The sequence below is a fragment of the Schistocerca piceifrons genome, unplaced genomic scaffold (assembly GCF_021461385.2).
Source record: "Schistocerca piceifrons isolate TAMUIC-IGC-003096 unplaced genomic scaffold, iqSchPice1.1 HiC_scaffold_866, whole genome shotgun sequence".
NCBI lineage: Eukaryota > Metazoa > Arthropoda > Insecta > Orthoptera > Acrididae > Schistocerca > Schistocerca piceifrons.
This window is the reverse complement of record NW_025729131.1, coordinates 1,018,877-1,036,648: the sequence shown is the minus strand read 5'-3', so window position 1 is coordinate 1,036,648 and position 17,772 is coordinate 1,018,877. Positions and strand designations below refer to the sequence as shown.

At 43.2% G+C, this 17,772-nt stretch overlaps 1 protein-coding gene across 1 annotated transcript in view; it reads left to right on the top strand.

The window, feature by feature from the left end:
• The window catches only part of LOC124771031 (L-dopachrome tautomerase yellow-f2-like), a gene marked incomplete at its 5' end in the record, with an annotated part of 47,957 nt that overhangs the window by 3,077 nt on the left and 27,108 nt on the right, over positions 1–17,772 (top strand). The window contains one exon of the mRNA XM_047249271.1: positions 17,220–17,472. Coding sequence (XP_047105227.1) covers positions 17,220–17,472 — 253 coding nt within the window. The remainder of the gene's footprint in view (positions 1–17,219; positions 17,473–17,772) is intronic.

Sequence of the window (17,772 nt, the reverse complement as noted above, 5' to 3'; positions counted from 1 at the left end):
CCAATTTCTACTCCTTTGTCATCTAATGAGCATTGGTCAATCATATTTTCCAAGTACAGGTTGAAAAGAGTAGGTGATAAACAGCATCCTTGTCTTACTCCTTTCCCAAGTCTGATCCAGTTTGTACTTTCTCCTCTCACTTTAACTGAAACTTTTTGATTAAGGTACAATGAGTTTATAAGTCTTCTGGTTTTCCAGTCCACTCTCTTTTCCCTCATAATAGTCGCCAGCTTGTCCCAAACCACATTGTCAAATGCCTTTTCTAAATCGATGAAGCACATATATAGGTTTCTTCCTTTTTCAATAAACCTTTCTCCCAAGATTCGTAGGAGCCCTATTGCATCTCTGGTATCTTTTTTCCAATGTAAGTGGGCACAAACAAAATATTTTCACTCTCTGAGGAGAAAATTGGCGACAAATTTCATGAGAAGGTCGTGCCGCAGAGGAAAACGCCTTTGTTTTAATGGCAGCCACACCAATTCGTGTATCACATCCGTAGCACCCTCTCCCCTATTTCGCGATAGGACAAAATGAACTGCCTTTCGTTGAACTCTTTCGATTCCCTCCGTCAATCCTCCCTGATGCAGTTACTCCAGAAGAGGACGGACAAGCGTACTGTAAGAGATCTCTTTAGTAGATCAGTACATTTTCTTACGGTTCTGCCAAGTCCAGGGAGATGAAATAAAAACTTCGAGTTTTGCCGATGGCGTAATTCTGTCAGAGACAGCTAAAGTCTTGGAAGAGCAGTTCAGCGGAATGTACATTGTCTTGAAAGGAGGATATAAGATGAACATCAACAAAGGCAAAACGAGAGTAATTGAATGTAGTCGAATTAAATCAGATGATCTGACGGAATTAGTTTAGGCGATGAGACAAAGTTGAAGACGAAAAAAAAACGGCTCTGAGCACTGTGGGACTTTACATCTGAGGTCATCAGTCCCCTATAACATTAAAACTACTTAAACTAACTAACCCAAGGACATAACACACATCCATTCCATAGGCAGGATTCGAACCTGCGACCGTAGCGGTCGAGCGGTTCCACACTGAAGCGCCTAGAACCCCTCGGCCACAGCGGTCGGCTTGCAGACGAGTTGTGCTATTTGAGCTGCAAAATAACTGGTGATGGTTGAAGCAGAGAGGATATAAAATGTAGACTGGCAATGACAAGGAAAGCGCCAGCAAGTCTTTTCTGGAAATATTTGTATGGATTGTAGCCATATATGGAAATGAAACAAGGACGATAAACAGTGTAGACAAGAAGAGAATAGAAGCTTTTGAAATTTATTGCTGATAAGAATACTGAATATTAGCTGGATAGGTCACGTAACTAATGAGGAGGTAGTGAATGGAACTGGGGAGAAAAGAAACTTGTGGCACAACGTGACTAGAAGAAAGGATCGGTTTCTAGGACACATTCTGTGACTCATTAATGGAGTGAGGTGTGAGGGGGAAAAATCTTAGAGGGAGAACTAGACATGAATACAGTAAGCAGATTCAGTAGGATGTAGGTTGCATTAGTTACTTGGAGATAAAATGGCTTGCTTGCAAAAGATACGATAGCACGGAGAACTGCATCAAACCAGTCTTCCGACTGAAGACCACAACAACAACAGGCATCATGTCGAAATCATTTCTCAATTCGTTTTGATCGTCTGATGACTTTATAAGAAGGTAAGTGACTGCATCATCTCCAAACAATCCAAGAGGACTGCTCAGATTGTCTCCCAAATCGTTTATGTACATCAGGAACCGCAGAAGGCCTATAACACTTCGTTGGGGAGCGCCTGATGTTACTTCCGCTTTACTCGGCGACTTCGTGCCAGTTACTACGAACTGTGACCTTTCTGGCAGGAAATCACGAACCCAGACACATTACTAAGACGATACCCCATAGATTCGCGTTTTAATTAGAAATTGCTGGTGAGGAACGGTGTCAAAATCCGTCTGGAAATCTAAAAATATGGAATCAATTTGGAATCCCCTGTCAATAGCACTCATTACTTCGTGAGAGTTGTGTTTCACAGGAACGATATTTTCTGGATCCGTGTTGGCCATTTGTCAATAAATCGTTTTCTTCTAGGTGATTCATAATGTTCGAGCACAGTGTGTGTTCCAAAATCCTACAGAAAATCGACGTTAGTGATATGTGTCCGTAATTCAGCGAAATACTCTATTTTTTTCTTGGTACTGATGTGACTTGTGCAGCATTCCAGCCTTTAGGTACGGATCTTTCGTCGAGTGGGAGGTTGTATGTGATTTTAATTACGGATTAATTGTATCAGCATATTCTGAAAGGAACCTGACTAGTACACAATCTGGACAGGAAGCTTTGCTTTCTGAAATGTTTTAAGCTGCTTCGCTACACGGAGTATACCTAACTCTAAGGTACTCGCATTGGCAGCTGTTCTTGTTTCGAGTTCTGGAGTATTTATTTCGTCTTCTTTGATGAAGGAATTTCGGAAAACCGTGTTTAGTAATTCTACCTTAGCAGTGCTGTCAGCAGTAACATTACCTCTATTGATTCCGTCTTGCCACTGCATTGAAGTTCGCACTAAATTTCGAGCCTCTTTACAAGTTCGCCAATCTTGAGGGTATTACGTCTTTTTTTTATATTCGCATGCAGATTCACATAACACGGACTTCAGTCACCAATAATTCTCCTGGACTATTTACGACACTCTGCCAACTATAGGCTAACTTTTCGATTCCGTGACTGTAGAAATCATGAAATGTCCAATTATGTTTGCGGCTAATCATACTGCTAATGTTCCTGGTCAAATAACATTTCTACACTACTGGCCATTAAAACTGCTACACCAATAATAAATGCAAATCATAACCGGATATTCATTGGACAAATATATTATACTAGAACTAACATGTGATTACATTTTCACACACTTTAGATGCATAGATCCTGAGAAATCATTACCCATAACAACCACCTCTGGCCGTAATAACGGCCTTGATACGCCTGGGCATTGAGTCAAACAGAGCTTGGATGGCGTGTACAGGTACAACTGCCCATGCAGCTTCAACACGATACCACAGTTCATCAAGAGTAGTGACTGGCGTATTGTGACGAGCCAGATGCTCGGCCACCATTGACCAGACGTTTTCAGTTGGTGAGAGATCTGGAGAATGTGCTGGCCAAGGCAGCAGTCGAACATTTTCTGTATCCAGAAAGGCCCGTACAGGACCTGCAACATTCGGCCGTGCAGTATCCTGCTGAAATGTAGGGTTTCGCAGGGATCGAATGAAGGGTGGGGCCACGGGTCGTAACACATCTGAAATGTAACTTCCACTGTTCAACGTGTCGTCCATGCGAACAAGAGGTGACCGAGACGTGTAACCAATGGCACTCCGTGCCGTCACGCCGGGTGATACGCCAGTATGGTTCAAATGGCTCTGAGCACTATGGGACTCAACTGCTGTGGTCATTAGTCCCCTAGAACTTAGAACTACTTAAACCTAACTAACCTAAGGACATCACACACACCCATGCCCGAGGCAGGATTCGAACCTGCGACCGTAGCAGCAGCGCGGCTCCGGACTGGAGCGCCTAGAACCGCACGGACACCGCGGCCGGCATACGTCAGTATGGCGATGACGAATACATGCTTCCAATGTGCGTTCACCGCGATGTCGCCAAACAAGGATGCGATCATCATGACGCTGTAAACAGAACCTGGATTCATCCGAAAAAATGACGTTTTGCCATTCGTGCACCCAGGTTCATCGTTGAGTACACCATCGCAGGCGCTCCTGTCTGTGATGCAGCGTCAAGGGTAACCGCAGCCATGGTCTCCGAGCTGATGATCCATGCTGCTGCAAACGTCGTCGAACTGTTCGTGCAGATGGTTTTTGTCTTGCAAACGTCCCCATCTGTTGACTCAGGGATCGAGTCGCGGCTGCACGATCCGTTACAACCATGCGGATAAGATGCCTGTCATCTCGATTGCTAGTGATACGAGGCCGTTGGGATGGAGCACGGCGTTCCGTATTACCCTCCTAAACCGACCGATTCCATATTCTGCTAACAGTTCAAATGGTTCAAATGGCTCTGAGCACTATTAGACTTAACTCCTGAGGTCATCAGTCGCCGAGAACTTAGAACTGATTAAACCTAACTAACCTAAGGACATCACACACATCCATGCCCGAGGCAGGATTCGAACCTGCGAACGTAGCAGTCGCCCGCTTCCAGACTGTAGCGCCTAGAACCGCACGGCCACTCTGGCCGGCTCTGCTAAGAGTCATTGGATCTCGATCAACGCGAACAGCAATGTCGCGATACGATAAACCGCAATCGCAATAGGCTACAGTCCGACCTTTATCAAAGTCGGATACGTGATGGTACGCATTTATCCTCCTTACATGAGGTATCACAACAACGTTTCACCAGGCAACGCCGGTCAACTGCTGTTTGTGTATGAGAAATCGGTTGAACACTTTCCTCATGTCAGCACTTTGTAGGCCAGCAGTGTAATTGTTGTGGGTCTAAGGCGAACAACACGTCGAGCCATGTTCGGAACGCATTTTCATCCAAAAAGGAAGTCCCTTGAAGGTTGTTCGATAGAGAGCGGAAAAAGTGAAAATCTGAGGGCTCAAGATCAGGTGAATAAGGTGGGTGTGGAATGACTTCCCAACCCAACTGTTGTACTTTTTTTTTTTCAGTGTAGGAGAATGAGGGTGGGTGTTATCGTGATGTAGCATCACACCACACAGCTTTCTTGGTCATTGTTCTGGGATTGCATCTGCAAGACGTCTCAGTTTTTGACAATAAATGTTAGTAGTGATGGTTACACCTCGGGGAAGCAATTCCTAGTATCTTTTGTGGATTTGTGCAGGTCTCTGTTTGGCTTCAACCATTCCTCTCTTTTCCTTATGTTGGCATAAAGACGCCATTTCTCGTCACTAGTAACGCTACAGGATAGGAATGGTCTGTGTTGATCAAAAGCCAATTGATGATGAGCAAGCAGAGATGCACATATTGCCAGCCGTTGATTCTAGTGATTTAGCCTAACAGAGTGCAGTGTCCATACACGCGATTTCTGAACCGTCTCCATTGCATGCAAATGTCGCACGATGGTGGATTTATCGCAGTTCATCACATTTGCCAGTTCCCGGGTGCACTGAAGTGGATCATTGTGCATTAATGCGTTTAAACGATCTTTATCAAACCCTGTAACACTAACAGTGTGGAGAGTCGCTAATGTGAAAACGATCCTCCTTAAAACGAAAAAACCATTTTCTTGCGTATCCTGCCCAGTGGCTTTATCCCCATTGACGGCGCAAATGTCTCTGGCTGCCTGTGCAGCTGTCACTTCTCTACTGAACTGAAACAGAAGAATGTGTCGGAAATGTTCCGATTTCTCCACTTGGCACTCCATTGTCTAGCGTCCACAACTCCACTCACAATATGTAAACTCAAATAGCAAGAGTGATCTAAAAAAAAAAAAAAAAAATGGCAATCGATAAATAAACCCAGGCCAACAGGGATACCAACATGCAAAACAAAAACGCTACGAACATATACATTGACCTAGCAACTTGCGTGTTATGACAGTACGCCGTTTCAAGGCAATGGCGCAGTGAAGAGTTATCATAAACACGTCACTCTTGGTACGATATATATATATACGTAGGTTGGAACTTAAATAGTGGCAACACTTCTGTGAAGACACTATGCAATGGAATCTACTATTGCCGCTGATAGCACACGTTGTTGACATACCTACCTTACCTCCGAGCAAATGGACTCGCCCGTCCTACGTTACAGGCGTGCGCACAGTCGATTGTTTCAGTGATTCCCAGCATCCCGTTCTCAAAGTACGCGAGTCAGCCCCATCTCATAATAGTTATAGGACACCACCAACCGAAGAATCACAAACTTTGTCGAAGTTTTGTATTTTTTATACAACTTTTCTTGTTATTTATCGAATGACCCATGTACTTCAACTGCTAAGATGCACTGACAGTCAGACTTTTTTGTACAAGCAAATTTACATCAAGGCTTTTGATATGCAGTGTCATGAGTATCTATTAACTTTTTTAGTATTGTTCTCTTTTTATACAGGACAATCAGTTGCTGATTACCTTTAATATTATTGGATAAGCATTTCTTAAGTCTCTTTAGTGATAATGGAACAAACATACAGGTTTCAAGAAATTTTCAAAGGAATTTACATTGTTACTTTTTAACCTGTTCCAGAATAATCACTTGATGGTGGCAGCAGACTTATGAAAGGATTCTTCCAATAAGTATAGGAAATAAATCTGATCTAAGGGTACCTTCCGCCAGCTGCGCACAAAACACACACACACACACACACACACACACACACACACACACACACACACACAGACTAACCCCGAAAAATCTCTCTGTTAAACCACTAACAAAAACAGCTTTAGCTACCAACCAAGAGTAAAAGCTGCCGATAGGGAACCACATGAAAGTAGTGGGGCCGTAGTATCTACATAATGAGCGTGTACAAAAGACCTGAGTAGTACGGATGTGTAGTACACAGACAACATTACAGGTAAAAGTATAAGTACGAGTGCTCAGGGTTTACTTCAAGCCCCAAAGCGATCTCGAATATTACAGTGGTCTACAAGTATGAAGGTCGGTGTCTGATGTTATTTGCACAACACAGTTTTGTATCCTCAGTGGTGTGGCACATGTGCAACGATTCATGTTTCCCAGGTAGTGTGTAAGTCTTACTTTATTAGCAAAACACATAAAAAGCAATTTTTGACATAATATTGATTCTGATAGACATAAACTGAAAGAAATTCCTGATCTGCTAGAAATCTGACGAAGTCAATGGGCCGGCCGGTGTGGCCGAGCGGTTCTAGGCACTTCAGTCTGGAACCGCGCGACCGCTACGGTCGAATGTTCGAATCCTGCCTCGGGCATGGATGTGTGTGATGTCCTTAGGTTGGTTAGGTTTAAGTAGTTTCTAAGTCTAGGGCACTGATGACCTCAGATGTTAAGTCCCATAGTGCTTACAGCCATTTGAACGAAGTCAATGCCCGCCGTGACATGCGTCGTGACGGAAACTACCTGTTACAGATTCACAATTAGTTCCACGTAAGAACACAAGTCCTGGGACATCGAATCTGGGGAAGGCTAGCGTGTGAGGAGACTACGGCTCTTGGGGTGATGGCTGGTAGTTCGATGTGGCTGCTGTGGAGTATCTTCCCTAGTAGCTGCTGGAGGATCGTTGCGGCGCGGCGCAAATCCAGAGGCTGGGCTCAGCTGGACAGAGCTGCCGTGCATGGCCGGCCAGAGCTTAACAAGATATCCATTGAATAGGCTACAGGGCGCGGTCGGCGTAAAGCCTGTAACGTGTGCATAAGCTGCCTGCTAGGTGTCCAGCAGTGTAAAAACAGGCAGCAGGGGGAAGGACATGCGCGGCGCTTGATGGTGGGTGTAACACAGTGCTGCGACTGCAGCGCCACTATCGTCGAAGTAGTACAAGCTGCTGGCGGTGAGGCTGGCGCCTTGTCGTAGCTAATCACTTGCCGTACTTGCATTCCACCGCCAGACGCGGAGAAACGCCTGTGGCACTGGAACCCGACTACCCGCTAGTCACGGTTGCTGTACCGGAAGCAGAAGTGGCTGGCGAATGACTATTGCCTTTATTGGTAACCAGCTACAGTGGGATACACATGACTTCAGGAGAATGCTGACTCTCCCTTAAAAGTGGCATACAGGGTATTTAGAAACGAATATACGGAATTTAACGCTTTTTAACATTTATACATTCATATTACAGTTATTATAAAGAATACAGCAAACGAAAGAGCATCTCAAACAGTCTTACAAGTGTTCAGTGTGAGCACTATTCGTTACACAGCGAGTCGGTAGGCGGTTTCTTCCCAAACTTTAATCAGTGTGTCTGGAGTAACTGTTGCAACAATGCTGTTTCTAATGTGTCGAGTAGATCAGCTGGTAGAGAAACCACATACACATTATCCTTTATAAACCCTCAAAGGTAAAAATTAAATGACATCTGGTCGTGTGTGAACATGGAGGTCATGTAAAACAAGTTCGGTCACCCGGCTCCTAGTGGTCGGGTACAACGTTATGCCAGTGAGGTAGCCACCATCTTGCTGCCAAATAAAGATCTGTGGTTGAATTTAAGATAAGAACACAAGTTACAATTGTTTCACCGAAAAATAATGACCTATAAACTTTCCGCTGAGTATTTGGCACAGAAACATTCATTTTAAGAGACACTCGTGGGGATTTTTTGACTTCCAGATGCTTACATTGTGTATGTTTACATTTTTACTTAGGCAAAATTTCGATTTACCACTGAAGACGACACGATCCAGAAAATCTTTATAGTCACGCGTTTGCAAAGTTGGCTTGTAAACGGCAGTCTGTAGGCCTTAGATCCTGTAAAAACTGCAAACGCAAGGCCGCTCTCCCCCCCCCCCCCCCCCCCTGCTCCCCTCCTACTAGCTCTCAGGGAAAGGAAAAAATATCACGTAGTCAGTTTTTATTTTAAGAAAATTATTTAAAACATGAAATTGCGCAGGGTTTTTAAAGTGTAGGAACTGGAGCTTTGTATGGCGGTTTACAAGTCCCCATTCGTCTTCCAAAATATTAAAAGCGCTCCATGCCCCAAGGTGTAGCCCTCTCTCCCGATTTTTTTCATTTGTAACGGAGAAGCCAGACACCAATGTTCATAGATGTAGCTTCAAAAATACTTTAGCAGTTCATAGTGAGGGTATATTTTCTAAAAAAGCTTTCACCCACATAGGGTTAAATTCCCAAAAATTCTGAAACAGGTATTTCTTTATTTCTGACCGAGAAACCAAAGCCGGCCGAAGTGGCCGTGCGGTTAAAGGCGCTGCAGTCTGGAACCGCAGGACCGCTACGGTCGCAGGTTCGAATCCTGCCTCGGGCATGGATGTTTGTGATGTCCTTAGGTTAGTTAGGTTTAACTAGTTCTAAGTTCTAGGGGACTAATGACCTCAGCAGTTGAGTCCCATAGTGCTCAGAGCCATTTTTTTTTTGAGAAACCAAATACCAATTTTCGTAGGTCTAGCTTCAAAATTACCTTAATAATGCCATTTTTCAAAAAAATCTTTATCCCATATTCCACGCCCTTAAGGTTGGAACTTCGAAAAATCCATTCTCAAACGACACCTACAGTATAAGATCTGTATCTCCCCCAAATTTCAACATTTTATACATAACAATTTGGGCTGGGGATGATGAGTCAGCCACTCAGTGAGGACATTGCTTTTTGTTATTATTATTATTATTATTATTATGTGCGATTAGACCCTGTTGGATAACGCAGACCTTCTTGATTCTTTTCCCTTTTTTCCACATTGCTCCCATATTTTCTCCATGGACTCTCTTCCTTTCCTCTGTACATTTTGATTCTGCTTTTTTCAGAGCTTCGTATTCTGAGTTCCCATCTGTTAACTTTCTGCTTAAATACCTTTCTGTCCAAAATATTTGAATAATTTATGTGAGCTTTTTGTAGGTCCTTTTTGACCTCTTGCATCCAGGGTATAGTTTTAAGTCCTTCTGTGTATTTAAGAATTTCGTGCTTAAGGTTTCTTTTCGGAAGCCTAGAGACGAGCTCATAAAATTTTAATCGGTTATTTCTAATGTGTGCTGCAAGGTTGGACAATTTCTCAGTTACTTGACGAGACTGTATTTATAGCCCTCTTCTGTTTTCTTTGCCCTTAGTACATTTCTGACTATTTTAGTTCTTTCTTTAACAAGTATTTTAGGTCACCTTTTATGTGGAGTGTCAGGGTTTCACTGGCATACTGGACTTTAGGTTTTAATACTGTATTACAGTGCCTAATTTTAGTAGTTTTGAACATGCATTTTTATTGTACACCTTGAAGGTTCTTTCACAAGCCCTCTTTAGTTTTTGGAGGCGAATGTTTTGTGCTATTTTCTCTCTCCGCGTAGGTTCAAGGACTTCGCCTAAGTATTTAAGTATTTCAAATATGGGACTCTATTGATATGACCGTATTTCTTAGTTAAGTTTTGGGTGTTAGTTTTTGTGCCGATGAACTCAGACTTTAGGAAAGATATTTGCAGACCAACTTTCTCTGCACATTCTTTAAGGGTTTCAACCTGTTCGACTGCCGTTATCATTCGCTAGTACGGCTAAGTCGTCAGCAAAAGCTAAACATGAAATTTTTATGTCATCATTGACTCGCCCCATCTGTATAGGTTTCCAGCAGTTTTTATTCTTCAATACCCTTTCCCATTCGCGGATGACCTTGTCCAGCACAGAGTTGAATAAGAGAGGAGACAGACCATCACGCTGTCGGACGCCAGTTTTGATCAGGGTGGGCTCAGATATTTCACACATGAATTTCACTTTGGAGATAGTATTGTTCAATGTTTCTTTGATGAGGTTATGGGTTTTTGGATCTAAATAGTTCAAATGGCTCTGAGCACTATGGGACTTAACATCTGTGGTCAGCAGTCCCCTAGAACTTAGAAATACTTAAAACTAACAAACCTAAGTACATCACACACATCCATGCCCGAGGCAGGATTCGAACCGGCGACCGTAGCGGTCACGCGGTTCCAGACTGAAGCGCCTAGAACCGCACGGCCAAAACGGCCGGCTTCTGGATCTAACCCTTGTTCTTCAAGTATATCGAAAAGTGCTTGTCGTTCAACTGAGTCGTATGTCTTTTTGAAGTCAACAAACGTGCGAATTATTGGATTGTTTCTGACTGCTTTGTATTTTACCACTGCATTTAGACTGAAAAAATTGTTCTGTGCTGGATCTATTGGGGAGAAAGCTATCTTGGTATTCACCAATTTTATTTTGCAGTTGCTCCTGCACTCTTTGAAGAAGACAGACTGATAAAACTTTGTAAGCGAGCTGAAGTAGGGATATACCTCGTCATTATTTACATCAATTTGTCTCCTTTTTTGTGTAATGGGTGAATAAGTGCACATTTCCATTCCTGGGTTAATTTTTCTGTCTCCCAAATACCTGCAATGATTTGGGTTAATTCTCTGAGAGAATTTGGTCCTAGAGTTCTCAGTAGCTGAGCAATAATCCCATCTTCACCAAATGTTCTACTCTTTCTTAATTTAATAGTGCGTTTGTGAATTTCTTCTTGTGTTGGTGGGAATGATTCAAGGTGCGTGTAAGTAGGCCTTTCTTTATGTAATCTCGAAGGTGGTTCCGGACAATCAAGGAGTGTCGAAAAATTCCCTAAAGTTTTCCTGGGTGAAATTTTTCCCATGTATCTGCCCGGCCTTTTCCCAGTTCTTCCCAAGCTTAGTTTCTTTGATTCTCCTGGAGTCAAATTTCTACTGGTACATTTTCTTGCAGTGGACTCTCTATGGGTAAATTTCATTTTTATCCGCGTTAGATATTGGTCTGAATCTACGTTTGCACCTCTACGGACTTGTATGTCATGAACTTCCTTCTGTAGAGAATACGAGATGGCAACATGATAAATCTGATAATCAACGAGCTCTTTAATGGGGGATCTCCAGGTCCTCTGTTTTCGGGGATTCTTCTTGAATGATGTTGACATGATTTTAACGTTGTTTTATTGGCATAGTTCGATAAGCCTTCTTCCGTTTTTGTTGGTAAATTTATCGGCGGGATATTTTCCCACAGATTTACAGTATGTTTTTCTTTGCCTATCTGAGCACTGAAATCACCCAATAAGATTTTGATGTTCTGCTTTGGAAATTTAGTCATTACTTTCTCAAGGTCGGTCCAGAATTTCTCCACAGCCTGTGAATTCTTTTTGTTAGCAATGTTGGTGGGTGTATGAACATTAATTAAGGTATATTTCGTGTTACCGCTCTGCATGCGCATTGTCGTAAGGCGACTTCTTATGGGGCACATATCTCGAATGGAGTCCGTTACATTTTACTGTATGACATAAGTCATTCCCAGAAGCGGAGCACCTTTAGCGATAGGTATTTCTGTTTTACACTTAAATATGCAGTAATTTCCATAATGTACTGTGGCTTCATCTGTACATCATGTTTCTTAAAGGCCTCAAATCTGAATTTTTTGTAGATCTAACTCCTGTACTAGGATGTGTAATTTTTCCGGTTGAATTATAGCGTTGATAGTAAATGTACCTAGATAAGATAGTTTTGGCTGGAAGTCTGTCAGAGAACTCCGACTCTCAAGACCCGGTTACCGCCTGTTGGCGGGTGGATTGAGTAGCATCTCGCGTTTGTCCAATGTTTCCACTGGCATATTAGAACCAGGGATTGTTAGTTCCTGGAGCAATTACTGCAGTCGCCCCTAACATAGGGAACAGTCACTGACCAGAAAGCCGCCCATTATGGGTTGAGACGCGTCTGGGTTTGCTGTCGTTAGCTTTTATATTAACCCTAAAAGCATGGCTGCCTCTTCCGCCAGTTCCGCAGTACTGATGATCTTTATCTCCGCCTTCACTGCCGTTGAGGTCTTCACCGTTACCCTGGCAAGGGGCCCTCTCAAGGTACTATGACCCGAGCCAAGTGAACCAACGTTTTTTACGAGGTGCGACTGACCCCCCTCCTCCTTTCTCAACCGGGCTTGGTAGCGGCTATGCCTTTTATATATAGAGACCGTTATGTAAGCACTGTTTTTCTAGTTTAGAGTTAATGTTTGCTCCCTTTATTTACTTTTCAACTTTTTACCTTTGTAATAAAATTACCACTGCACTGTCAAGGACAAAATTTAATGTGTATTTCTGCTCCATTTTACATGAGCGGCATATTTTTACAGTGCTGTTTAGAAATATTCTAACTTCTTTGACGATGATAATTAAAGTGTGGTGATGACACTGTAAACCTTAAACTGGTTAACTAAATAAATTGATCTGTAGAACATACAAAATATTGTGCCTTTCATTTATATATAATAAAAAACATAACATGTCGTTTTTGTTGCACAGAAAAAGCAGTGCCCGAAATGTTGGAATATCTTCCATCATAACAACTAACGCAAGCACGATAAACATATACGCACAAGAAGAAAAATTGATATGTCGAAAATTTTAAATCATTGTTGGTTGATAACAAAGTTCACTGTCTGAATTATCTCAAATCTGTATTGGAATTCAAAATGACAGAGAGAATGATCTGGCTACCAAAAATGTTGTGAGTTAAATTGACTGAAAGATTAATATATGGAAACATTTATATTTATTACTATATCGACAATACAAATATTGTTCTGGCGGCCTGCTTACTGGGCATGAACATCACTCAGTAATTGGAAAAGTAAGACGGAAATGGACCATCTCACCTCACCACTCGACTAAGTTAATTACCCATGAAACAATGTGTGAAAAATATGAGATCGATAGAATGTGTCAGTCACCCCACCTCATTTGTTTCACTGCTGGTTGACAGCCGGCAGTTTTCATCTTCCGTTCAAACTCCTTTATCTGTGATGGCTGATTGCCGACCTAAATTCTTTATGGTACAGCCTGGCAACCAATGCAATATTACCGACCCAGCGATGGAGTCTGTTGTCTGCAGAGATTATTTCACACAAGCGGTGTCAGTGTAGTACAGATATTTGGATGCTGAGATAAGACGACGAAGTGCAGACAGATGCTTAAAGATTCGAGCATCAGGCAGCAAAGAGTGTTTATTTAGTATGAAGTGGAAAGTGACGATAGACATCAGAATGAATGCAGTGATCTGGCTTAATGTCTGAAGACTCAGTCGGCTATAGTTTGGTGTGCTTCCACAAGGCAAACACATTGTCTCTCTTCTCCTGTCCGATTCCTCTCTCTCTGTATTGCTGGCTCATTGACTCTCTGTATTGCTGGCTCATTGACTGATTCACTTCAGGATGACTGATGGATCTCTGATTTCTTGTGTCATTGATCACTCACTGATTATGTTTGCCCTCTTGGCTACCCTCTGCGGCAGTGTTGTTACCATGATTCCCCACTCTTTCCGCGAGGGTGCTGAATTTTCCGTTGTACATCTTTGTAATTGGTGCGATCAATTTACTATCCCACCCAGTCAACAACCGATGTTAAGTGACCACGCATCCCATACTTCATACAAGATTAAGATTTCGAACTTTCTATGGCTGGCTTGTAACTCCTGCATTGCTTTAAGGTTTGCCTCGTTGTGGCCTTTTCCAACGCTGACTGCTGGGCTCTTTGAGTATTGCACACCGCTAGGATTTTCTTGAAGTCTTTTTCTGCATTCCAAATTATTTAGAACGTAGAGACACAGCAACAAACTCACTTGCTTCTCTCACCTGTCTCCAGATGTTTGTGAGTTGGCAGCATCCCTCTTGCTGTTGGTCAGACTTAAAACGGTGCAACCGAATCCAAGTGTAGCAAACACTTTGGTTAAGAGATCAATATCTGGTTGTGGCTTAGTCACCCCTCATATCCTGAGTGCCTTGCAGCAAAGTATTACAAATCAAAACATTTAAATAAAATGCACAATGCATGCACACTTCTTTGACACCAGCTGTAAACAGCAAAGGAAACCAAGTATAACATCATATTTTGTCTAACAGTTACCATGCACTTAAACATTACACTCATTTATGAAACATCTACTGCAACTTACAATCTCCATGTGTTACAGAAACTATAATATAAATGCTAGGCACTGGGCGATCTCCAATGTGTACACGTGACATCGAAGGTATATTAATGTCAGCTTCACAGCAATGCTCTGAAAACGTCGTGCTGTACTTGATCTGCTGCATTTTCTTACAAGCCTTGATCCACAAGCTTTCCCTTGCACTGCTCTTCATTAACATGTATACGTATGAAGCAGCATGCACCTATATTCAGAATTGCCTCTCAAACCCCAGGATCGATTTCAACCAAATCTGGGACATAAACAGCTAGCTACATTAGTATCAACACTGTGGGCTTTGAAACCTCCTAGCTCCATTAGGAGCGCAGATAAGGACAAAAATGTGTTTTTGCCGATACATGCTGTACAGACTGCCCTACACAACAGTCATATTTAGTGGGAATAGTGTCGACCTGCCTTATCGATCTGCTTTTGGGGGCCCTTTATGTCAGAGGCAAAAAAACTGTTTTCAAGTTCCTGACAACAGGCATGTTCTGGGAGTAGTATTAGCTTGCTCTATCAACCTGTTTTGTTGGGGCTATACTTGTGGAAAAGGATGAGGTGGATAGAGGAGCAAAGCAACAGAGAAAAGGTCAGTTGTAAACATAAAGCAGTGAACGAAAAAATCTAAACACTTAGACTGTATTTAAACCAAAAGTAATAGTTTGGCTGCACCGTTTATATGTAAAAAGCTATGTGAGCATCTGTAAACTAAACGAGTAACCATTTCCATGCAAATTTTCGAATTCATTTCGATGAATAACACTACAGTACAGATACTTGACACAGTGTTTTGGCCCTTCTAATATGGCTAAGTGAAAAAATTGTTGACTTCGTGATTACTGGGCCCTGCATGCTGTGAACATGCAAGGAGTACAGCTCAGGCTCTGAATATAATGAGTTACTTGTTATGAAAACTTTCTGATCATTGGACGCCACTGTGATTTTTTTTTTTTTTTTTTTTTTTTTTTTTTACACACAGAGAGCAATTTGTATATTATATGAACAAAACTTATTTCTCATCTGCATGCATGTTCTATTTTCCGCTAGCGCAATAACATTATTCTTACAGGGACAGCGGTAAAGTCCGCAGGAAGTATAGTAATTTGTTAATTTTAATTGTTCAGTGAATTCGAGTGTTAGGTAAAGGAGACGATTAATCAGTCATATGTCCCAGGTACACTACTGGCCATTAAAATTGCTACACCACAAAGATGACATGCTACAGACGCGAAATTTAACGGACAGGAAGAAGATGCTGTGATACGCAAATGATTAGCTTTTCAGAGCATTCACACAAGGTTAGCGCCGGTGACGACACTTACAACGTGCTGACATGAGGAAAGTTTCCAACCGATTTCTCATACAAAAACTGCAGTTGACCGGCGTTGCCTGGTGAAACGTTGTTGTGATGCCTCGTGTAAGGAGGAGAAATGCGTACCATCACGTTTCCGACTTTGATAAAGGCAGATTGTAGCCTATCGCGATTGCGGTTTATCGTATCGCGGCATTGCTGCTCGCGTTGGTCGAGATCCAATGACTGTTAGCAGAATATGGAATCGGTGGGTTCAGGAGGATAATACGGAACGCAGTGCTGGATCCCAACGGCCTCGTATCACTAGCAGTCGAGATGAAAGGAATCTTATCCGCATGGCTGTAACGGATCGTACAGCTACGTCTCGATCCCTGAGTCAACAGATGGGGACGTTTGCAAGACAACAACCATCTGCACGAACAGTTCGACGACGTTTGCAGCAGCATGGACTATTAGCTCGGAGACCATGGCTGCGGTTACCCTTGACGCTGCATCACAGACAGGAGCAACTGCGATGGTGTACTCAACGACGAATCTGGGTGCACGAATGACAAAACGTCACTTTTTCGGATAAATCCAGGTTCTGTTTACAGAATCATGATGGTAGCATCCGTGTTTGGCGACATCGCGGTGAACGCACATTGGAAGCGTGTATTCGTCATCGTCATACTGGCGTACCACCCGGCGTGATGGTATGGTGTGCCATTGGTTACACGTCTAGGTCACCTCTTGTTCGCATTGACGGCACTTTGAACAGTAGACGCTACATTTCAGATGTGTTACGACCCGTGGCTCTACCCTTCATTCGATCCCTGCAAATCCCTACATTTCAGCGGGATAATGCACGACCGCATGTTGCAGGTCCTTTCTGGATATAGAAAATGTTCGACAGCTGCTCTGGCCAGCACATTCTCCAGATCACTCACCAACTGAAAACGTCTGGTCAATGGTGGCCGAGCAACCGGCTCGTCACAATACGTCAGTCACTACTCTTGATGAACTGTGGTATCGTGTTGAAACTCCATGGGCAGCTGTACCTGTACACGCCATCCAAGCTCTGTTTGGCTCAATGCCGACGCGTATAAAGGCCGTTATTGCGGCTAGAGGTGCTTCTTCTGGGTAATGATTTCTCAGTATCTATGCACCCAAATTGCGTGAAAATGTAATCACACGTCAGTTCTAGTATAATATATTTGTCCCTTGAATACCCGTTCATCATCTGCATTTCTTCTTGGTGTAGCAATTTTAATAGCCAGTAGTGTACTTTAAGGAAAGAGGCAACGTGCTAAAATGCAGCGTGGCCTGGTTTGTCCACAGGGAATAGTACGGCGCGGCGGTCGCCAGCACTGCGGCCCTACCCCAACTGGGAGACGAACCGTCTGGGCAGGGGGCCCACCAGCAGGGGCAGCGCACCGCGCATCACATCCACCTACCGCGTCTGGGTGGATCCCTGCGACCGCCTCTGGGTCGTCGACACCGGGCTCGCCGACCCTGGCAACGGCACTGTCGTCACCATCACCGCACCGCAGATCCTCGTTTTCAACCTGCTCAACGACCGGCCCATCTTCAAGTACAGTCTTTCTTCTTTTTTTTCTCGTTGGTCTTCTGATTTGATGCAGTCCGCCATGAATTCCTCTTCTGTGCCAACCTACATCCTCAATCGTTTACTGGATGTATTCCAGTCTCTGCCTTCTTCTTCAGTTTTTACCCTCTACACCTCCCTCTCACCGAGCAAAGTGGCGCAGTGGTTAGCACACTGGACTCGCATTCGGGAGGACGACGGTTCAATCCCGCGTCCGACCATACAGATTTAGGTTTTCCGTGATTTCCCTAAATCGCTCCAGGCAAATGCCGAGATGGTTCTTTTGAA